The sequence below is a fragment of the Pteronotus mesoamericanus genome, unplaced genomic scaffold (genome assembly GCF_021234165.1).
Source record: "Pteronotus mesoamericanus isolate MK-2021 breed Mesoamerican mustached bat unplaced genomic scaffold, CSHL_Meso_final contig_221, whole genome shotgun sequence".
NCBI lineage: Eukaryota > Metazoa > Chordata > Mammalia > Chiroptera > Mormoopidae > Pteronotus > Pteronotus mesoamericanus.
Window position 1 is genome coordinate 18,974,504 of NW_026555092.1, and position 22,871 is coordinate 18,997,374.

The window sequence follows — 22,871 nt, forward strand, 5'->3', positions numbered from 1 at the left end:
TTTGGCTGAAAATTAAGAGAGACAAAGAGAGAGTGGGATGGTAGAATGCAGTCTAAGGAGACGAGTTGCATAAATCCATGAACAGGGCTCTTAAACTAGGATGATGGCAGTGGGGGAGGTAAAATGGGGTTGTAGGAAGCGTAATTCTTTGAATGGGACCTGCTGATACCTGCAGAATTTGGAAGGTCACCAGCTGAGAGATTTTCACAATAAGCTACTCACAATTTACTAAAATGGTGTACATGTAATTGGTTAAAAGAACTTCAGTTTTTGTTTCTTCACCTGTAGGATATTTAAAATAATGCAATAACTATTGTAGAAAAAAAGAGTTGACCCAAGGCAGTTTCTGTTTTTGAACTTATAAAAATTAGCCTCATAAAACATGAGGCCTCAAAAATTGTTTGGAAACTCGCAATTGTTTCTCTCCACGGAAATCTTTAGTAAAAGGCGAAAGATTTGTTCGTTATGAAGAGAAACCAGAGTATGCTTCCCCGTTTCAGCTCGGAACCTGCCAGAGCAAGCCAACCGTCTGCACATTTACGGTTAATGCCTGCGCGGTTCGCGCTCCCGGCCTCCTGTTTGTATGGACCGCACATTTCCAACAAGCAGTGTGCCCTGCAACAGTGGACAGATTCCCGTGGGCTGGAACTAAAGCGACGTGGACTGTTTTCGTAGTGCACCACGGGTATGCAAATCGCAGGCTGATTTGTGACACCAGCTGCCTCCGCGGGGCGGCGCCATGGGGACGCTGGGGCGATAGGTTTTCCTCTCTCCTCTGAGGGTCCACCAGCAACCCGCACCCGGTTTGCCCTGAGAGGAGGTGTTTTAACGTCAGTGCTAGGGGCCGAGTTCCTTAGGGGGCTGGGATTAAGTCCCACTCGTTGAGGTTTAGTCCCGTCATTCGTTAATACCTTCACGGACTCCCCAGTTCTCAGAACAGAAGTAGAGACTGTCCAGCACAATCAGGGGAGACACATCATCCCCTCCCCACAAGGGGATTGGCATCCAATTTATCTTTTTTTTTTTTCCTAAGGTTTATTTATTTACTTCTAGAGGGAAGGGGAAGGAAAGAGAGGGGAAGGGAGGGAGAAAGGGAGAAAAACATCAGTGTGTGAGAGGTAGATCAATCAGTTGCCGTTCGCACATCCCCAACACCCCAGCCTGGGACCTAGCCCTCAACCCTGGCATGTGCAGGGACTGGGAATCAAACTGGCAGCCTTTTGGCTCACAGGGCGCCTTTCAATCCACTAAGCCAGACCAGCCAGGGCAGCATCCAATTTACCCTGAAGGATATAGCTCAGGAGAGGTGGAACAGTGTTCTAGGGGAGGGAATAGCAGAAGAGAAATTATGGGACATGAACACCGAAAGTAATTCAGCCTGTGTACAACGTGATGTGCCTGAATGAGGGCGTGTCTGGCAGGGCTCCATCCCAAGGAGAGGTGGGGTGACAGCAGAGGCTAAGTGGAGCTGGGCCTGAAAATGGCTTGGATTTTATCTTGTCAGTGATGGGAGGGGTGAGAAGGCGTTGAAATGAGAGAGCTGAGTACTGCGAGGTGCCACACAGGGTACACTGCCTTGCAAGCAGTGAGACTTGTTTCAGGGACTGGTTGTGGTCAGTGCCCCGGAACCGACCATTCCTGGGGTGGTCAAGCTCCAATTGGCTGGAATCACTTCAGCTGCTGCCATACTAGGACACACCCTTCATTCCATGTTTCAGGGTTTTCCCTAAGCATGCAATCAGAGCAAAACACTTTCGACAAAGTTAACATCTACACAAAATATAAAAATAGAGAGCCCCGCCCTGGCCAGCGTGGCTTGGTTGGTTGGAGCATCTTCCCGCACGCCAAAAGGTTGCGGGCTTGGCGGCTGGTCAGGGCCCATACCTAGGATGCAGGTTCCACCCCCAGTCGCTGCATGTTTGGGAGGCAACCGATTGGTGTTCTCTCTCTCTCTCTCTCCCCTTCTCTCTCTCTTTCTGTAATCAATAAATGTATCACCGGACGAGGATTAAATTTTTTAAAATCTTTAAAAAAATACCTTTTTTATGCCCTGGCTGGTGTGGTTCAGTGGATTGAGCACCAGCCTGTGAACTGAAAGGCTGCTGGTTCAATTCCCAGTCAGGGCACATGTCTGGGTTGTGGGCCAAGTAGGTGAGAGGCAGCCTATTGATGTTTCTCTCCCTCTCTTCCACGCTCTCTAAAAGTAAATAAATAAAATCTAAAAAATATACCCTTTTTAAAAAATAGAGAGCACTTACGAGATGCCAGGTCATTTCTTACATAAAGGATTTCATCTCCTGATGGTGTGGCTCAGTGGATTGAGCACCAGCCTGTGAAGTGAATGGTTGCTGGTTCAATTCCCAGTCAGGGTACATGCCTGGGTTGCAGGTCAGGTCCCCAGCTGGAGGTGTGCGAGAGGTAACCGACCAATGTATCTCCCACACATTGATGTTTCTCTCCCTCTCTTTCTCCCTCCCTCCTCCTTTCTCTGAAAATAAACAAGTAAAATTTCAAAAGAGAAAAAAGGATTTCATTTAAAATCCTAAAAGAAAAAGATACGATATAGTCTCTAATCTTCCCATTTCACAGAGGAAGACGCTGAGGCTCGGGGAGGTTGGCTAACTTCCCCAGGTCGCGCAGCTGGGAAGCAGCACAGTGGGCGGAGAGCTCTGGCATTGTGCCAGCCTGCTGGGCTCACCATGGTTGGCCAAGGGGCAGCTCTGGGACCACTTTCTTTCCCCAGGGCTTCCTGACCACCCAGGGCAGCCGGAACCTGCGGGCTGCCCGGGCCCTGGAGCACACGTTTGCCCCGGTGACCGACGGGGCCGTCTCCACGTTGCTGGGCCTGCTTATGCTTGCTGGTTCCAACTTTGACTTCATCGTAAGGTAGGGGAGGGCTCCGGGCAGGGCGGCAGGGCCTGCCTATGCTGACCTCAGTCCAGTGGTGTTAGGGCCACTAGTGGCCCTAATACCACCGGACCCAAATCCAGCCAGCCTCTGTCCCTTGGGCAGGTGGGATGCACCCCCTACTCTAGATTCCAAGCCAACTACTCAGTTCTCTTAAAGTCTTTTTAGGTATTTTAGTGTTGATTCAGTTGCATTAGGCTTATGGAGTGATTTTTTTCACTTTCGGTCAGAACATAATCATCTGGCCTTCAGTGTGGTGGGTGAGGGGTGAGAAGGCAGAGCTCTCAGGGTGGCGAGTGGGCGGCTGGGGCCTGGGTGTGTATTTATTTGTATCTATTGAGACCGAGCCCTGGAATAGCTGGGGAAAGGCAATACCCCCGCCCTCCACCCCCACGCTCCTTGGGGTCAGGCGGTGCTCTAGCCCAAGGATGTGGCCAGGGTCTTCAAGACCCCTGTGCAGTGGGGCTGTTCTGCCTTCAGAGAACAAACAGCTTAAATACTGTGCCTCACTCATTGCTAACACACTTTCTGAACAGTCCCGCGCCCACGTCCTGCCCCCCATGCTAATCCCCTGGATGACTGGCCAAAGGTGACTCTGTGACACCAGGCTGACAGCTCACTGGCAGAGGCCTCTGCCTTGGAGGTTGGTCTGGGCACAAAACTCCTAAAATCTCTCCCCAGACCCTGCTGTCCCCATCTTTTCAATTGGCCACTTTCCTGATCTCCCATTTCACTTCCCATCCGTGTACAGCTGTGCCCCCCACCCGTGCCCCACCTGCTGCCGAAACAGGACGGTGGGCGATGAGTGGGTGACGTGTGCAGGGTTGGGTTATGAGCGCTCTGAATGCCACATAGTTGGTTTTGACACCAAAAACATTTATATCATTTTGTATGGTGAGCATTTAACCCAGACCATTATCAAGTATATGACAACACGTTTGCTGAATACAGTCTTCATTTCCAGGTGAATTAACTAGAACTACAGTTAGGTGTCAAAAACTTAGAACCTGGGAACTTTCCGACTTAGGAATAGAGTGGGCCTAGGACCTTACGTCTTGACATTTCTACTCACAAACTTCGAACTCTGTTGGAAAGAAAAGCACCAAAGTCATTTGAGGTGAGTTCATATAGAATATATTTTACTCTTTAAAAATAAAACTTTCAGCATAGCTAACATCTGTATGAACTACAAAAATAAACATCTCCATATAAATAAGTTATGTGGTCGGAGGCGGGCAGGGATACAGGGCCTGCCCAGGAGTCACGGAGCAGTGGGGGGCCGGGCCTGACAAGGGTGCCAGAGGGTCCCTCGGGCTTGGTCTGCCAGGGGCAGCAGTGCGGGGTGGGGTGGCGGGAGCAGGGCTGCACCGCAGCCTGAAGTGCTGGCTTTTACCCCCACCCAGAGACGGGCACACAGGACCCGGGCTGGACGGCTGCTCATGGCCCAGAGGGTGTCGGTTCCGTACGGGGATCAGGGAGGTCAGTGATAGCCGAGTCAGGGACAGGGTGCTGGCAGACAGGTGGCAGCAGCAGAGCTCGCCAGGAGTCTGTCCTGCACTCAGGAACCCGCCCCTTGCTTCCCAGTGGCCTTGTGTGGCCCAAGCAGGGTCTCCATGCTTCAGCCGCTCTTTCACTCAGAGGCTGGACATGGTGCCCTAGAAGTGAGGTTGCTGGAGTTGCTGGCAGCTGGTGTGGCAGCAGGGGACCAAGTAGGCTCTTCAGAGGCTGGGTGGGTGTAGGCACCAGGCAGCGGGGGCGGGTGCAGGGCGATGGTCATGGAGGTAGTCACTCTGGCAAAGCTCTGGGGCAGGGTCGGGGGCAGCCCCCACCGGAGCCCTCCTGCTCGTGGAGCCGAGGGGTTCAGGACCTGCGGGCTCTCCTTGTACATCTGTACCACCTGGGGAGAGACACCATCCCCAGTGAGCCCAGGGGCTGCTGGAGCCACAGTCCCCTTCATCGCCTCCCTGGTGCATCGCCATGGTTGTTGGGAAGCCTTGTTGGCCTCCAGCAGCATATGACAGCTGACAAGGGACAGGGTGTCAAGGCCCAGGACAAACTGTGCACCTTGTTCTGGACCCTAAAGGCTAAAGCCTAAAGTGGGTTCTGTAAGGCAGCCCGGAGAACCCTGGCCAGGTAGCTGAGGTGGTTAGAGTGTGGTCTTGATACACTGAGGTGGCAGGATCGATCCCTGGTCAGGGCACATATAAGAATCAATCAATGAATGCATAAATAAATGGAACAAATTGATGTTTCTATCTCCCTCTCTCTAAAATTAGTAAATAATAATAATAAAAAAAGGCAGCAGCAGCCAGGAGCGATGAGGGGCAGGACACGGTGTCTGGGCAAAATGTCCTTTCAGTTGGTGGCACCTCGTGGGGAGGGTCTTTGTGAGTTGAGCCCTGTCTCTTGGCCACTGAGGGCATTTTGTCCTGGCTCTGTCCTTTCCCCTGCCTGTCCCACCTCATCCGCTGGGCTGGGGAGCGTATGGTCACCTCTGGCGGGGGGCCCAGGAGGGACAGCAGCACAGGCAGCAGCACGAGCCCGTGGAGGAGGCCCAGGAGTGTGAGCACTGTCAGCACCATGAAGAAGTACCTAGGCGGGGGTGCGAGGTCAGCTTGGAGGACTCTGAGGTCAGCATAGGCAGGCCCTGCCACCCTGCCCGGAGCCCTCCCCTACCTTACGATGAAGTCAAAGTTGGAACCAGCAAGCATAAGCAGGCCCAGCAACGTGGAGACGGCCCCGTCGGTCACCGGGGCAAACGTGTGCTCCAGGGCCCGGGCAGCCCGCAGGTTCCGGCTGCCCTGGGTGGTCAGGAAGCCCTGGGGAAAGAAAGTGGTCCCAGAGCTGCCCCTTGGCCAACCATGGCCAGCTCTTGTGTCCCCAACTTCTGTGCATCTGTCCCCGGGGTCATCCACGCCTTGGCCCAAAGAAGGCCAGGTGAGCCAAGTTCCTGGAAACTGTCCGGGCAGCACGCACGGGTCTGTTTAGGTAACACTGTATAGGTAAATCTGGTGAGACACAGACCTAGAAAAGGTTGGCAAACTACAGCCTGTCACCTATTTTTGTAAATAAATTTTTGTTTAAATGCAGCCACACTCATTCACTTCTGTATGGCTGGTGGCTGTTTTACTGCTGCACCAGCAGAGTTGCAATAGACACTAAATGACCTGCCGAGCCTGAAGAATTCACTGCCTGGCCCTTTATGGAAACAGTTTGCTGTACCCTGGTCTTGGAGGATGGACATTAAAGTGATGAGTTACTTCTCAGGGTGGCGTTTGAGAGGGTTTTTATTCTTTGTACTTTTCTACATGCTAACACCCCCCAACCAGGAGTGTATACTGTTCTTATGACCAGAATAATAGTAGGGCTGCTCTGGGCGGAAAAGGAAGGGAGCTGTTCGTGGGGTCCGGCCAGGCCTGTGCCGGCACCTCCAGCAAGTCCACGGCTCCCTCTGCCTCCCTCCCCTCCTCTGGCCTGGGCTGCCTCAGTTCTACCTGTCTTGGCAGAAGCCCTCCTTTACCCATATGGCCACCTGCTGCCAACCTGCTTCTCTGATCCCCTTCACAGTAAAACCATCCGAAGGAATCACTGGTTCCCATATTCTCTCCTCCATTCTGTCCTTACCCCATTCTGGTCAGGGCTTTGTCCCCTTCTCTCTACTGAATCGGCTGCTTATTTATTTATTTAGTTATTTATCACCACACTCTAGAATATAAGCTCCTCGAAGCCCATTTATATTGCTATTATAGCTCCAATTCTTAAATAGCCCCCAGCATAGTAGGTGCCTGATGAATATCTGTTGTATTCTGAACCAGCTGGCCCGCCCGCCCCCCCGCAGTGCCTGTGCTCACCAGAGCCACGTGGACTGTGAACTCGACACCAATGCCCACAGAGGCCACAAGGATCACCACGGGAATGGCACTCAGCTTGATGCCCAGGAAACCCATGATGCCGAAGAGCTCCACAGTCATCATTGCGAGGACCAGCACCTGGGAAGGACAGAGCTCACCCAGGGGTCCTGGGAGGGGCGCTGGTGGGATGGGCAGGAGAGGGTGGGGGAGCCGTGGGTCTCTCCAGTCCCAGCCCTACAGGACTCACTATGAGGCCAGCTGTCCAGGGATTGAGCAGCAGCAGGGCACAGACGAGGAAAGTGCAGACCAGCAGGATGCAGACCGCCAGCAGGAAGCAGCGCCGCAGGCCCAGATACTGCTCCCAGAAGAGGAAGGGGGAGCCGCTGGGGTAGGCGCGCACCCCGGCCTGGCCTGCCTCAGCGCACGCTGCCCGGGCCCCCTCGATGGCCTCCACGAAATCCGAAGTCTTCTGGAGGCCATGCAGTAGGAAGGGGAACTGGGCAAACTCCAGGGGCTGGGCCGCCGGGACTGTGGAGGGGACGGGGTGGCAAGGAGAGGGAAGGGCGGCCATTGAGCACAGGGCGCTGTAGGCAGGGCCGTAGGGTAGGGCTTGTGTGGGCCCAGGCCAAGGCTCTTGCTGGCTGCCCCCGGACTCACTGCGAAGGTTCTCCCCGGTGGTGTCATACTTGTCGTGCAGCCACTCGGGAGGTGGGGGATAGAAGTTGGCCTGCGAGGCTGCCAGGCCCAGGGGGTCACTGCTCACCCACACGGTCAGCCCCACGTAGAAGAGCTCGGGTGGAATCAGCCCCTCCTTGTCCACCAGCTTCCTCGTGGTCAACTGCAGAGGCAGGGAGGGCTGAAGGCCTGGGCCTATGAGGTCCGGGACCCCTCCGTCCTCCCTGACTCTTCCAGCCCTCTGCCAACCTGGCTGAAATCCAGAGGCTCCCGAGCATCACCGGTCTGGATGAGCAGCTTGTAGGCCAGGGCTCCATCCTCAGAGCCATTGCGGTACGAGTGGCGGGTAATGCGCCCAGAAGCCCAGTCCTGGTCAAATGAAGCCTGGATTCCTGGGGGAGAACAGGGTCGGGTGCAGTTAGCCTGCGGCCCCAGGGCTTCGGCCTGCAGCAGCCCTCCCTCCAGTCTCCTCGCCTCGTACCCTGCAGCCAGTTGCGGTAATAGTGCAGCCAGGTGCGGGGCGCCTGAGTGGCAGGTGGGGGCAGCACGGCCTTGAGGGAACTGAAGCGCTGGTGCAGATCAAAGAGGGCGCGTTGGGAGTGGGCGTAGTCAAAGCCACCCTGTGTCACCAGGGCCACCTCGTACAGGGAGAAGTACCTGAGCTGGGCGCTCAGGAAGGCATGCTCCTTGGTGCCCCGAGGCACCACATCTGTCAGGGCCAGCCCGTCCTGTACCAAGGTCGCTCCGTAGAGGCTCAGGCCCAGAAGAGCCCCAAAGAGTCCCAGCACCACAGCCTGTGGGGAATGACAACTCGGGTGGAGGCCCAGGGATGCCGCCAGCCAGCAGATGCTGGGCTAGGCCCCCCACCCTGGCCCACGCCAACTCCTCCAGGCTTGGGGTCTTACCTTGGCGTGTGACTGGAGCAGCAAGGGCGCAAACTGATAGCGGGCGAAATAGGCAAGATTCCAGCGGGCACAGGCCGGAGACTTGCAGGCTGCCTTCTGCCTTGTCCCTTCCACCTGGCCTAGGAGGTCCCGTGTGGACCCTCCTGGGCTAAAGAGCTCCGAGCTCAGCGGGTCAGAAGGCGGGGGCACCAGGTGGGCATGGGGAGGCAGGCTGGCGACCACGTGCTGGCTGCCGGCTTCGCAGTGGGCAAAGGCTTGGACGGTGGCAGTCAGATGGGCAATGCCCACTGGTACTGTCCTGTCCGCCAGCTCCTGGGGCAGAATCTGAATCACCCGAGCAGAGCAGGGGCTGAAAGAGGCAGAGAGACAGGGTGACAGGTCTGTGCCTGGAAATGCCACTGAGGGGACAAGACGGGGCCAAGGAAAGAAACCCTGGCGGGGTGGGAGTGGGGGTGCAGGGACAGTACCTGGAGAAGCAGCAGAGCACATCAAGGCGCTGGCAGTGGCGCCGGCGCAGGTCCAGGCTGAGGACCGCTGGGAAGACAAGCATCACAGCTGCGAAGTTGCAGCCGACCACGATGGCTGCCTGGGGGGTGGACAGGGAGGGCGCAAAGGCTGGATGAAGCACGTGTCCAGGCCCACGCCCACCCTGCGCCCGGACCCCTTTGTGAAGCCTCACCTGCAAGGAGAAGGCCCGCAGAGCGGGGATGGGAACCAGGGCGGCCATGAAGAAGGCGACCATGTTGTTGATGGACGTGAGTGCGACACTGGGGCCTGTGCGTTGCAGACACTCGCCCATACGCTCCTGCCAGGACAGGGGAGGGGGCCGTGAGCCCTCAAGGTAGAGTGAAGGGGAGGCTTGGGAACTCGGGGCGGTAGAGGAAGGACAACGACCACAGAGCGGCTAATATATACTGAGCACTAAGTACGTGTCTAAGCACTCGACTCGCATTATCTCACCGATCCTCACATCAACCCCTACGACACAAGCACGATTTTTACACCCGTTTGTAGATGAAGGAGCTGAGGGCACAGAGAGGTTAATTACCAGCCCAAGGGCACCCAAACGAGGAGGCTCTTAACCCCTATGCCGAACTCAGAAGAGCCCAGGCTGGAGGGTGAGGCCGCACCTGGAGAGGGGTCCCTGGTGGAGCCTCTGTAAAGGCATGAGCCAGCAGGAATATGTCATCCACGCCGATGCCCAGTGCCAAGAAGGGCAGCACCTGGAGGGGCACAGGGGCGGGCAGCTGGAGGAACCGCGTAGCCTGAGCCGTGAGCACCCGCGTCTGCCCTACAGTCCTGGTGTACCTGGGTAGTGGCGGCATTGAAGGCGATGCCGAGCAGGGCGCAGAGCCCGAGGCCCGAGGCCACAGCCAGGGCTACCAGCAGTACCCCGGCGAGGCCCACGGCACCCTGGGACTGGGCACAGTCCCACCGCAGCATTGTCACACAGGCGTAGGCCAGCTGTGGGGAGAGAGGACGCTGCCTTGGACAGGGGTTCCCAGGGCAGGCACCAGGTGGCGTTGGGGGCAAGGTGCCAGGAGTGGGACCCACCATAAGCAGATAGCCTCCCACCACGCGGGCAGCACTGACTTCAGAGAAAGCGTGCAGGATGTCATCCAGGGTGGTGGAGGAGAAGGCGTGGATCTGCTGGGACCCGTTCTCAGGCAGGGCCTCCTGCGCCAGCTGCAGAGGCAGGGTGGGTCTGAGGGGCAGGCGGGGGTGGGGGAAGAGGCCTCGGGGCGCCGCTCTGCCCGTCCCCTCACCGACCTGCACAAAGCGCCGCTGCCAGGCCTGCAGCACTGTGCCAGCCTGCTCCTCGCTCCAGCCGATGTCATGTGTCTGGTAGTCACCCCGGAAGTGCTCATACAGCTGGCGGGGACTCATCAGCAGGAAGGTGCTCTGCAGGGCCTCTGCCCTGGGGCGGGGGGCAGGAGAGCCAGGTTCCGAGCTGGTCTGAACACCCCACGCGGGGTGTGCAGGCGGCTTTTGACAGAGCTGCCTGGAATCGGAGCGTGATTCCCAGTCTGGGGTCCCCTTGCCCAGTCCCCGGGGAGGCCCTACCTCAGCAGCTGTCCTTGGGGGTCTCTGGCCATGCCTCCCAGCAGCAATTCCTCCTGCCAGTGCATGAACTTGTGGGAGAAACCGTGGCAGCCCCCGCTCAATTCCTGAGCCACGTTGGGAGCCTGCAGGGGGGCGGCAGAGGGGCTTATTACTCTAGGCCCTGGCAGTGGATAGCTGGTGTCCCTGGGCTGGGACCTCCAGGGACCACGGAGCTCAGAGGGCCTACAGTGCAGGTAACTGTCTTCTGAGCTGCTCGCCCATGCTTTACGTGAGCAGCAGAGAGCAGGCCACAAGGGGGAGCAGGGCCTGCGGGCAGGCTGCTGGGAAGAGCTGGCATCATTTTGCTCGGTTTTTGGAAAAAGGTCACATTCACAGGGCCACAAAGATACACAGGAAACTAGGTGTGATACTTGTGCTTAGCTAATTTGTCCTCAGTTTCCCTGTACAAGTCTATTTTGATAAAGCCCAGCCTTTCTGTGCTTAGAAAAGGACGAAGGGATTCACATTGCCACCAGAGGGTTTCTTGGGGGAACTGAGTGAGAACAGAACACTCCAGGTGCCCGGCACCGTGACGACAGGGTAACAACATCCGGGAGACGGAGGGCAGAGCACAGAGCAGTCTGCTCTCTCCCGTAACAGGGGAACATATGAGGAGGGGAAAGGGACAGAAAATAGCCTTTCTGTGGCAGACCTGGCTGGAACCCACCTGCCTGCTGTGATGGTTAGGAGCGCTAGACGGGCAGTGAAGGTCCTCAGGGTTCAGACAGGGCCGCCCCACGTAGGCCTGGCCCACCTGTGCCTTGTCAAGCAGTTCCCGGAAGCCCTCGAGGGAGGCAAAGGGGCCCAGCTCCTCCAGGAGCTGCTCAGGATCCAGGTTGGTCCACTGGATGTCAGGACGGCCGCTGAGGGAGAGACCATGGCTGGTGAGAATCAGGGATCAATTCCCACCCCTCCGAACTGCTACGAGGGGACCTGCGCTGTGCCCTACCCTCCTCCATATGGAGGGTGTGCAGGGCTAAGCTTCCCGGAGAGGCAGGCTGCGCCGGCCCCCCAGGCTGCGGCAGTGGGCTGAGTGAGTCACCAGGACAGGTGGGAAAGGCTCAGAAAAGCCCCACCAAGTCTCTCCCCAAGCCTCCTACCCTTAGTTCCAGTGCACGACCATATGGGCGTCTGCCTCTGATAGGTCTTCTCTCCAGCCTGGGCAACAGTTCAGCTGACACCTAGCTTAAGTCCCCCTGGCAAAGTTTCTTTCTGGGGATCTCCTTTCTTCTTTGCCCAGGGCTTACTGATCTTTGTTTTGTTCTGCCTGAGTCAGACAGGTCTGCCTTTCCTGTGCTGTGATGAGAGCGGGGCGTGGAGAGGGCCCGGGGCAGCCTGTGCTCTGACCCTGGCCTGGGAAGTCATTAGGCCCTTGGGAACGTTTCGATCGTCATCTTTAATCCCACCCTCTTTTCCGCTGGGGAAGCCCCCGAACAGGAGAGGGCAGGGCCCTGGGAGCAGCCATAGTGGCACTCACGGCAAGTAGGCAGAGCCCCCTTGGAGCTTGGCTCCCTCCCAGAAGCAGTCGAGGGGGGTGAGGATCACGCACGGGAACAGCTTCTCAATCATCTGCCAGGGACACCGCGGGCCACATCAGTCCTGCCTCTGGGCTCCTTTCCCCATGACCTTTGTCGGATGCCCTCTACAACCCCCTCCCCCCGACCTTTAGCCTCCTGGAGTCTCTGAGCCTCCCCTACTGCAGAGAAGGTTCCACCTCCACGCTGTCTCACAGAACAGCTCCGGATACTCACCCGCTCAATCATTCCATTTTCAATCAGGGGAACTCCTGACTTGTAGCAGATTTTGTTCAAGTCCCAGGACCTGCAGTAGCCAGGGGCACAGGAGATCAGCAGACAAGGGGATTCTAGCCCTGCCATCACCCCCAGGTGCCTCACCCCCAGCTGCTCAGGGGATCAGCCAGACTCACTTTCCATAGAGTGATACTTGCACTTTACTGGCGGTGAGGGCTGCCTGGAGGTGGAGTCGAAGTGCCTCGGGTGTTAGGACGTTCTCTCCCTCCTGACGTGGGGTCTGTATCAACATCTGGGAGGTGTACGCAGCCTCCTCTCCCAGCTTCTCTTTGGTATACCGCAGCTCCTGGCTCACCCGGCTGCCCACTGCCAGGGCAGAGAGAGAAAAGGCTCAGGGGAAGGAGCCTTGGTGGATCAGAGCTCTGGGGGATGTGGGATCCTATCCCGTGGATGCCTCCCAGGAGAGGTCGGTGATGGCCACACCGAGTCCCCAGGCTCCTGTCCCTCCACTCAGAATCTGAAGTTCTGCCAGGAAAGCCAGAGCCTCAGTTGCATGGCTCTGTGGAACTCTCGTGTGGTCTAAGATTTAAGCATGAACCAGGCTGGCAAGGTTTGGGGCATATAGCTTAAAGAACGAGAGATCATCCCTGGCCCGTGTGGCTCAGTTGGTTGGGCGTTGTCCCAATGACCGAAGGGCCGCGAGTTCATTTCCAGGTTGGGGCCTATGTTTGGGTTGTGGGCTCAGTCCCTCATTGGGGCGAGTACGGGAGGCAACTGGTCAGTTTCTCTCTCACATAGATCTTTCCCCCTCTCTCTTCTCTCTCCTTTCCCCTCTCTCTAAAAGAAACAAGCATATGCTTGGGCGACGATATAAAAAATATATATATAATATGAGAGCAGTATGAGGCGGGCCAGGGCTGGGGTTACGGGTGCATCCTGGTAAGGGAGCTCTCTCTCAGTTCCTCTCTGCTCTGGTGGGGCAGACAAGAGGGACAAAAGGGGGCCAGCGGGGAGGCTGCCATTGGAAGGGTCTCCTAAAAGAACAGGCCCAGGGCTGGGGCTGGTTCCTAGCTCAGGTTGCCCCAGGCGGTGAATTATATCCATACACCCTTTTGTAAACTGTTCTGCCAGGAGGGTAGGGATGGGAGGGCCTGGTAATCATAGGCCTGGAGGTGGCACAGGCCAGGCGCAGGAGCAGATCGTCTCTCAGTGTGATGCTGTCAACATGCTGCTTTCGCTCACGCTAGAGGTACCTGGGACCAGCTCATGCACCTGGGCAGAGGCGAGAGCAAAGTAGGTCACGGGGAAGAAAGGGTTCCAGATGCCTCCCACCGGTCTTACTGGCCAGACCACAGGGAGTCCCAGGGACAGGCCTGCCTCAGTCTCCTTGATCTTAGCTCCCCCCATGTCACTAGGGCTTGGGGGAAGTGAGGACGCTGCAAGGGGATATGACGCACCGGTCTGGAGGGTGAGGGACAGTGTCAAACCACCCCACAGGCTTTATAGACTCGGTCTGGCCTTAGACCCACTTCTGCCTCTACCTGTTTGGGACCCCTTCCCGCTGGTCCCCCCCCCCCCCGCCCCCCGCCGCCGGAGGCCCACGTGTGCTGCTTCCCTGAGATGCCAGCCCCACCTGGCATCATCATGCTCCCAAATCCCTTTTGCAAACCCATGTAATCTCACTCATGAGAGCCCCAAACCCTTGGTAACCCCCCAAAACAGATTTACCTATATGCTCACCCCGCCCCCTCCCCGCCCAATCACATTCCTGGCCTGCTCCTCACGAATCCAGAGTCACACAGCGGCCCTGCCCACTGCCATCTACTCTTTTTCTTCCTTCTCACTCCCTCTGCTCTCCCAGGCCAGGGCTGCAGTGCTTGTTTCACGGCGCTGAGGCCGGAGCTGCCACGGGACGGGGGGACAGGTCAGGCTCCCCACAGTGAGTGAGGGTGCTGAGGGGGTGGAAGGCGTCTGGAGAGAGCGAATAAGGAAGCGGAGAAAGAAACACTGACAACTTCAAATACATCAAAGAGAACAAAGAATCCTGAGGAAAAATGAGAAAGAAAGATGAAACGCAGCTGACAATGACGACGATAGACACAAGGACAGATTATATGGGCCAGGAGAGACAGCTGGTGCAGGGGAGAGCGTGAAGGCTCTGTACGGACCGGGCTTCGCGCCCTGGCTCTAACACTTAGTCAGTGCTTGGGGCAAATTCCTTAGTTTCCTTGACCCTTAATTTCCTCATCTGTCAAATGGGGATAGTGCCTACCTTGGTAGAACTAGAATCAATTCTAAAGTACCTAGGAAAGTACCTAGGAAATTGTCCGGTACCTAGTAGGCACAGATGTGGAGTTATTATTCAATAGTTGCTGGGAGAGAAATGATGTAACAGAAAAATGAGAAAGAACTGGAGGGAAAAAATGGCTGTGAGTGGGGAGGAAGTAGGAAAATGGGAGGAGACATCAAGATCGACATTTGTTAAAAACTATAGAAGACAGAGGTGTAGGTAAACATGGCTCTTGTCTTTGTACAATACAGGAAAATTACAACTGAACTACAGGACAACTATCACTCAGAACCACCTGGAAATTGAGCTGTATGGAAATCTGACTACTAAGGAATTAAAGAAACCACATTCATCCAGATGGGTAGGAGGGGTGGAGACCTGGAGATGTGGAGACAAGGAACAGGCTGGTCCCACACCCACGTGTGGTGAATAAAAATCAGGAAGGCTATCTGGGGAGTGAGGGATCCCAGTGCAACACCAGACCACACAGACCAGGGTTCCAGTGCCAGGAAGATAAGTCCTCACAACTTCTGCCTGTAAAAACCAGTCGGGTTTGGGTCAGCGGAAGAAACTGCAGGATTCTCAGGTGTCTTCTCTTGAAGGGCCCGTATATGGACTTACTTCCTCTGGGCTCCAGCACCAGGGCAGCAGCTTGAAGGACATCAGTGGCCTACAGAGAGGAACTGAAGTGTCTGGCATCAGGGTGAGAGCTGCGGGACAGCTTCCCCATGGACGGAACTGCAGGCAATGGTCATTGTTCCTTTTCTGAGTCCTCCCCCACACAGAGCCACAGTGCAGGGGCACCATATCTGCAGCTCCATCAACCTGACTCGTGCAGTTTACCTAGCCCTGGTGATTGATTACCTACGGCTCCGCCCCATCCAATTTACGGGCCCACCCAAGCTGTTAACAGCAGCTTATCCATATGAGTGGCTTGGCTTGGTACAGGCTCCAGACCTTCCTATATCCGTGCAACAAGCAACAGCTGAACCCAGCCACTGTACCTCTTGCTAGGAGGTCCCAACACTAGCAGCAGCCATCTGCAGATTGCTTTATAGCTTACACCAAGCGGCCTCAAACAGAACACAGGTGGTGGCTGACCTTGGCTTGCACCACCTGGGAAACCCCAGAGCTTGTGCATCCAGTGGAAGATACAGATCATGTTGGAGCACCACAACCAAACCACCTCCAAAAGCCACAAAGGGAGATGGTTGGTGGCCATGGGTCACAGCCAGTCCTGTCAGCTGTCCGAACTGGGTAAATGCCTCCTGTTGACCTGCTAATAGCAATCAGGACTCAACTACAAGAGGACAGAGTACTCAGCCCACACACAGGGCGCACCTCAAGTACCCAGCTTGGGTGATAGGGGAGGCCTGTGCCACTCGGCCCTACAGGACACCTACATTAGGCCATGCTACCAAGACAGGGAGTCAAAGCAGCTCTACCTAATACATAGAAACAAACACAGGGAGGCTGCCAAAATAAGGAGACAAAGAAACATGGCACAAATGAAAGAACAGATCAAAACTCCAAAAAAGAACTAAACAAAATGGAGATAAACAATCTATCAGATGCAGAATTCAAAACACTGGTTATAAGGATGCTTAAGGAACTCAGCGCATATTTCAACAGCATAAAAATGATCCAGTCAGAAATGAAGGAGATACTAATTGAAATAAAGAACAATTTATAGGGAATCAACATAGTGGAGTGGATGAAGCCAAGAATCAAATCAATGATTTGGAACATAAGGAAGCAAAAGACATCCAATCAGAACAGCAAGAAGAAAAAAGAATTAAAAAAAAACCCCAAAAAACCCCAAGCATAGTGTAAGAAGCCTCTGGGGCAACTTCAAGTACACCAACATTTGCATCATAGGGGTGCCAGAAGGAAAACAGAAAGAGCAAGAAATCAGAAATTTCTCTGAGCCCTGAATGGTGTGGCTCAATGGATTGAGTGCCAGTCTGCAAACCAAAGGGTTGTCTGTTTGATTCCTAGTCAGGGCACATGCCCAGTTTGAAGGCTAGGTCCCCACTTGGGGGCATGCGAGGGGCAACCAAACACTGATATTTCTCTCCCTCTTTTTCTCCCTCCCTTTCTCTAAAAATAAATAAATAAAATCTTAAAAAAAAAAAAAAAAGAAAGAAACCTATTTGAACAACTAATAAAAGAAAACTTCCCTAATTTGGTGAAGGAAATAGACATACAAGTCCAGGAAGCACAGAGAGTCCCAAACAAGATGGACGCAGAGGCCCACACTAAGACACATGATAATTAAAATACCAAAGGTTAAAGATAAAGGGAGAATCTTAAAAACAGCAAGAGAAAAGCAGATAGTTATCTACAAAGAAGTTCCCATAAGACTATCAGCTGATTTCTCAAAAGAAACTTTGCAGGCTAGTAGGGATTGGCCAGAATTATTCAAAGTGATGAAAAACAAAGACCTACAACCTATATTACTCTACCCAGCAAACCTATAATTTAGAATGGAAGGGCAGATAAAGAGTTTCCCAGATAAGGAAACACTAAAGGAGTTCATCATCACCAAACCATTATTATATGAAATGTTAAAGAGACTTATTTAAGAAAAAGAAGATCAAAGCTATGGACAAGAAAATCACAATAAATTCATGTCTATCAACAACTGAATCTAAAAAACAAACTAAGCAAACAAGAACATAGAAAGAATCATGGAAACAGAGAGTGTTTTGATGTTTTCCAGATGGGAGGGAGGTACAGGAGAATAGGTGAATAGGTGAGGGGGATAAGGTGTACAAATAGGTGGTTACAGAATAGCCATGGGGATGTAAAGTACAGTGTAGGAAATGGAGTGGTCAAAGAACATATTCACCTGACCCATGGACATGAACATTGGTGTGGGGATTGCCTGAGGGAATGAGGGGTGTTGGGTGGAGGGGGGCAATGGGAGAAAAATTGGGACAACTGTAAAAGTGTAATCAGTTGAAAAACAAACAAACAGAAAACCTTTGATGTCTAGACCTGACCAGGTAACTCGTGTGGTTAAAGTGCTGTCCCAATATGCCAAGGTTGCGGGTTTGACCCCTGGGCACTTAAAATAGTCAACCAGTGAATGCATGGATAGGTGGAACAACAAATTGATGTTTCTCTCCGCCCCCCCCCACCTCTATATCTCTAAAATCAATAAACAAAAATTAAGAAACCAAAACTTTAATGCCTACAAAGGTGAGAATATAACTGTGAGCCAGCATGTAAAAAGAGCCCACCTTATAGGTAATTCTATAAATGTAAATTGGAAGAGCAATAAATTACTATCTATCTAATTAACAAAAATAAAAAACTGATGGCACTCACTGCTGGCTTACAGGAGTGCACTCTAACCTACCATAGGAGTATAATTTGGTACAATATTTGGGGAACAGCAATATTGCAGTATGTATCAAGAAATGTTCATAATCTTTGGTCTCGAAGTTTCACCTGTAAGGGCCTGTAGGCTATTGTAGGGTCTCAGGCCACCACTGAGTGAAATGGGAGCCATGGCAGGGCTTGAGCAGAGACGTGAGATGATCTGACCTTTTCATTGCTTAACAATATATTCTGGAGCAAGCTGTGAATGATGAGTAGCCGTTGGCCAGGGGAAGAAGTCAGGAAAAGACATTCTGAACCAAGTGTGTGCAGGGAACTGCCGAAGGCTAAGCACTGCTGGACCGCTTTCACCAGAGCAGAGACAATGCCTCAGAAGCAACCAAGAGTAGAACGTGTGCGAAGAAGCTTGGACTTGATTCCGGAGAGTCCCCAGGACCTAGTAGAAAGCGGTGGGAGGACCCTTACTGGGGACTGCCTTGGCAAGACTTAGATACACCACAGGAGGGCAGTGTGGAGGCAGATTTGAAGGTGAAGAGGAGATCAGTCACCTCTTCAACGGACCTTGATTTCATTGGCCATCCTCTGAAAGGCCTCGTGATTCGGGGCAGCCGGGCCCCTCTGATTAGTCTCGGAAGCCAACTGCAGTCATTCCATTGCCTTTGCTCAGTGACGATTTAGCCAAAGGGTGCTACACATTCTTGCCAAAGTGGCCATATGTGAAGTCAGTAGAAGACTTTGGTAAATTTTTCCTCACTTTTAAAAAGGGATGCAAGAGAGGGATGACTTCGTTTTTCTGCTGCTGAAGCAGCCACAGCAAGGAGGTGAGAAGCCTGAGGACAAGAGCCCAACATGCTGAAGAAGGCAGAGGAGAAAGAGAGCAAGGACGCGGGTTCTTGCTGACATCCTTAGGTTGCTGAAGTGACCATTCTGGAACTCCTCTACTGTCCACTGCCAGATTTCCTGTTACAGAGGACAGTAAATCTGTCTTCTCCTTTCCTCCCTCCCTCCCTCCTTTCCTTTCTTTCTCTTTCATGTGGCTGAAAGTATTCTAAATGACAGAATCAGAAGCTCACTGCCAGAGACTGAAAAAGGACTCAACTAGGGCAATGGCCACAGAAGTGGGAAGGAGGGTCTGTTACGAGAGAAGTTCAAAAGGAAGGATTCGCTGGTTTAGTAACTAACTGGGCACGCAAGGAGAACAGATGCCAACTTCCAAGGTTTTAGAAAGAAAATCTGGGTGTTCCACCAACTGCTGATGTGTGGCCATGTCTTGCCTTCTAGATAGAGTGGCTATGTGTTTATCTTCAGGGACAGCTCCAATTTCAAACCATCTCTTTCACAGTTTCTGTAAGCGCTGGCTGGGCTATACGCTGTGATTTTTATTTTAATAATCCATCTCTGAGCCCTTTAGCTTCAGTCACATTCCAGTTCTCACCATGACAAAGCTGGAGAGAAGACCCTGAACTTAGGTTCAGAACTCTGATAGCCAAGGTCTTGCTTCTGTCTTTGCTTTCTGTATTAGCAAAATGGAAGAGAATAGAGCATACCTTTCTATCCTCACCTTGATTAGCTCCTCCTTGCCTAGGGCATTGCTGGGAGAAGCCTCGACTACGGAAGTACCAAGAAAAGACCAGGTCAAGATCATTGCTTTTACCTCACCCCCAGCCCTAGCCAATACAGAACAGAGCAGTATTCTGAAATGAAGGAAAAAGTCCTAGGAATTGGCTAGGACCTTCTTACACCACTCTCCCACAAATAACAGCAAAAATCTGGTGGGATCTAGCCTGCCCTGAGCTGGAATAAGGAGAGAGGATGAAGAAACATCGAGGTTCAAGCAGTGTTGAGATGAGGAAGACCTGAGGAATGGAGAAGAAGGAAGAGGGAGAGACAGCTTCTATTGTGGCAGGAAATCCAAGAGTAATTCAGGACCACCCAGGCAGCAGTGGTGTGGGTGAGGATGTGTATGTGCGTGTACGCACATGTGTGTCCCGGGGCTGGGGGCAGGCAGGCAGGCACAGAGAAACATCTGCTCTGGACGCCAGGGCTGGCCTGGAGTTGTGTATGTGAGAGTCTGCAGAGGGCTGGGGGTAGGGTGGGGATGGGGTGTGGGAGCCCAAAGGCAGGCAGGCAGGCTCCAAGAAACATCTGCTCTGGATCCTAGAGCTTGCCAGCATTTGAAATAACTCAAGGGTGTGAGACTCTAACCTGAGCCCTGCCCTTGGGTGTGGGCCAGGGCTGGGGGTGTTTTGGGGAATCACAAATGCACATTTTTAGGCAAGAACTGAGGGGAGTTTGACTCTGTTAAAGGGCTGCCATATGAAACCAGGCCCCAGGAGAGAGTTACGCTGAAAGTATTCATAAGAAACCATTTTTATCTAATACTTCCTTTAGGAAGTGAGGATTTGGTTTCACTGGACCCTGCTGTTGCTTCAAAGTGCAGATTCACTAAATGTGAGCAGGGGGCCTGGGTGCAGGGGACCTCTGTCTTAGAGTCCTGCCAGGTGATTTTACTCAGTTTCCCCAGCCCTCCAGTTATAACTTTTCTGGTTCTCCTGGTCAGATGTGATCGCTCCCTGCCTTCTCTTATACAGCATAATCATATGCTGCTTTGTATTATATTGTATACTGTATTCCAGTGCATGTTTTACTTTCCTTGCTACTGAAAGATGGGTCTTTTTTAGTTGCCTTTGCATAATCCTGCCACGAAGTTCAAAAATTCACATAAAAGGTGGGCAGTAAATGCTAAACGCACTCACAAATCACGATTCTCTGCACCTACGCACAGGACTCTGTTGTCTGCAGATGTCCATTTACAGGTGAGGGAAAGAGCAGAGCTCCCAGATGCCCAAGGCTCTAGCGGGCAGCTGCCCTCTCCAGACCCAGAGACAAGCCCACTAGAACTCAGGAGCCAGCTCCTCACCCTGTCCTTGTCCTGCGCTCACCGTACCCAAGCTGCTATGGTCGGTGTCCACAACTCACCTTCTACCCAGAGCTGCTCTAGGTCTGTCTCAATGATGGCCACGCGGAGACCCAGTGCGAGGGCCCCAAAGGCCAACAGTCCCAGGAAGAGTACTTTGCCACAGTGTCTCTGGATCCTGCAGCCCAGAGAGAAGAGCAGGCCCTGGAAGTAAGCGCGAAGCCAGAGCGGAGCCTTCAGGCTCCCAGCTAGGATCTGGGATGGAAAGAGAAGGGTCATAGGCATTACTGCACCAAGGCATGAAATCCTTCTTCTCTTTTCTCCCTATGTGTACCCTTTACCAAGCCCTAGCTTCTTGGTTTCTGGATGCTGGATGCTGGACGATCTACATAGACAGAGGGCCAAACTTGGAATAAGATTTAACTCCATTCCCTGTCCCCCCACCCAATACACACCTGAGGAAGGCAGAAACTCGTTTTCTGAGAGTAGGATACATGTATACACACCTGTTCTCAGGCGGACAGAAGCGAACCCACGGACACTCTCACAGGCCAGATGCAGAACACACACACACACACACACACACACACACACACACACACACACACACCCCCACCCACCCCCCCCACCCACCCACCCCGCTACCTGCCCCTTTCCCAGGCAGGCGTAAACACAAGGCACTTAGAAACATTGCACCTTGCATAGGCCTGGGTGACTGTTCCTAGACCCAGTCCCGAGCTTCCTTCTTCCGGCTTCTCCTTCACTCACCTGGGGTGCTGCGGATCTAGCTGGGGGTGTGTAGTCTGGGGGCAGTTCCCCGAGGGGTGGCGGCCCTGCCATGCTGGCGGGGATGGGGGGCCTGGGCGCCCCCAACCCGCGTTATCTGGAAGCCCCCATAGGCTGGCCTGATCCCTCTGGAGCGCGGGGTCACTCAAGCGCGGGGCTGGGTGAGCGTCTGGTGCGGACGGATTGCGGTGGCTGTGACCCAGAGGAGAACAAGGTGGGGCGGGCCGGGGCGGGCGGCGGCCGGACCGAGTACCGTGTGCCCGTAGAGCTACCAGCCGGCGAGGTCCGGGGCGGCTCGAGGTCGCGACGGCAGTGCCGAGAAGGCGTCTGCCGCCGCAGAAAAAGGGAGAGGGCAGGGGCGACGCTCTCCCATTGGCTGAGGAGCCCGCAAATTACCCGGATCCGCTGCTAGGCAACAGCGCCGCGGGGGGCAGTGCTGGAGACCACCCAGGCAGGGCCACCCCTAGTCTTGCTTCCCAGCCCGCCCGCGGGGCCCTCGGGGAGGAAGAGGGTGGGAGATCACGGAGAGGCACGGCGCTGGCCAAGTATAAGTGAGGAGAGGCCAAAGCTGCGAAAGGGTATCTGCTGGCCGACCCAGCCAAGACCCAAACCCTTCTTTTCCCTCTTCTCTGCCTGTATTCTCGCCCCATTCAGGCCACTCTCTTCACTGAGGCCAGAGTCATCTCTAACATGCAAATCTGCTAACTCTAAAACACAAAGCCCACTTGGAGCAGAGCGCTCAGCGTGATCTAACTGAAGCCGCATCTCCCCCGGTTTCTCCACACCCACCTAGTGTTTCTTCCAGCCCAGCTGTGGCACATGGAATTGCTTACAAGCACCATGTTACGCCTTGCGAATCTGTGTTCGTACACGTTGTGGCCCTTTTGTTTCAGCAGGCAACCTTCATAACTGACCACACATCCATCACCCCTCTTTGAAGCCTTCCTTGATTCACACCTCCCTTCTGACAGTTTGCTGCTTCTTTTGCGCTCCTTGTAGCACTCAGTTTGTGTATGTATTATTGCATTTATGATAATTTATGTACTTGAAAGTCTGCCTCCCTCACTAGAAAATAACCAGATGCTCGATAACTGTTTTTGAGTAATTGAGAGTTGAATAACCAAGGTGGAAAGGACTAGAAACAGGGAATGGTCCATTTGTTAAATTTTCATCAACTATCCCATCTGAATGCGCCGTTTCTGCTAGGCTCCTGACTGCTTAACCTTGAGAGGCAGAAGAGGGTAAAAATCAACTTTCTAAAATTTGGGGAAAATAATCTCCAATAATTTCATTACTCTAATACAACTCCTATCTCCGGCCAATTCCTTGGTCAGTTCTTCC

At 53.8% G+C, this 22,871-nt stretch overlaps 1 protein-coding gene and 1 non-coding gene across 2 annotated transcripts; both read right to left on the reverse strand.

Annotated features, from left to right (window-relative positions):
* Window positions 1-370: 370 nt before the first annotated feature.
* Window positions 371-485, reverse strand: LOC129069515 (U5 spliceosomal RNA). Its single transcript, XR_008529011.1, has one exon. It is a non-coding gene; the product is annotated as a U5 spliceosomal RNA (small nuclear RNA).
* Window positions 486-4,255: 3,770 nt separating this feature from the next.
* PTCH2 (patched 2) lies at window positions 4,256-21,835 on the reverse strand. Its single transcript, XM_054571629.1, has 22 exons — window positions 21,513-21,835; window positions 20,807-20,999; window positions 12,369-12,558; window positions 12,193-12,262; window positions 11,919-12,010; window positions 11,109-11,304; window positions 10,403-10,524; window positions 10,109-10,256; window positions 9,893-10,024; window positions 9,647-9,802; window positions 9,469-9,561; window positions 9,018-9,143; window positions 8,806-8,924; window positions 8,339-8,687; window positions 7,915-8,227; window positions 7,683-7,825; window positions 7,416-7,596; window positions 7,006-7,286; window positions 6,759-6,896; window positions 5,584-5,726; window positions 5,400-5,499; window positions 4,256-4,804 (listed from the first exon to the last, which is right to left on the reverse strand). The coding sequence occupies exons 1-22, from the start codon at window positions 21,582-21,584 to the stop codon at window positions 4,538-4,540; spliced, it is 3,624 nt and encodes a 1,207-aa protein (XP_054427604.1). The 5' UTR covers window positions 21,585-21,835; the 3' UTR covers window positions 4,256-4,537.
* Between the last annotated feature and the right edge of the window lie 1,036 nt (window positions 21,836-22,871).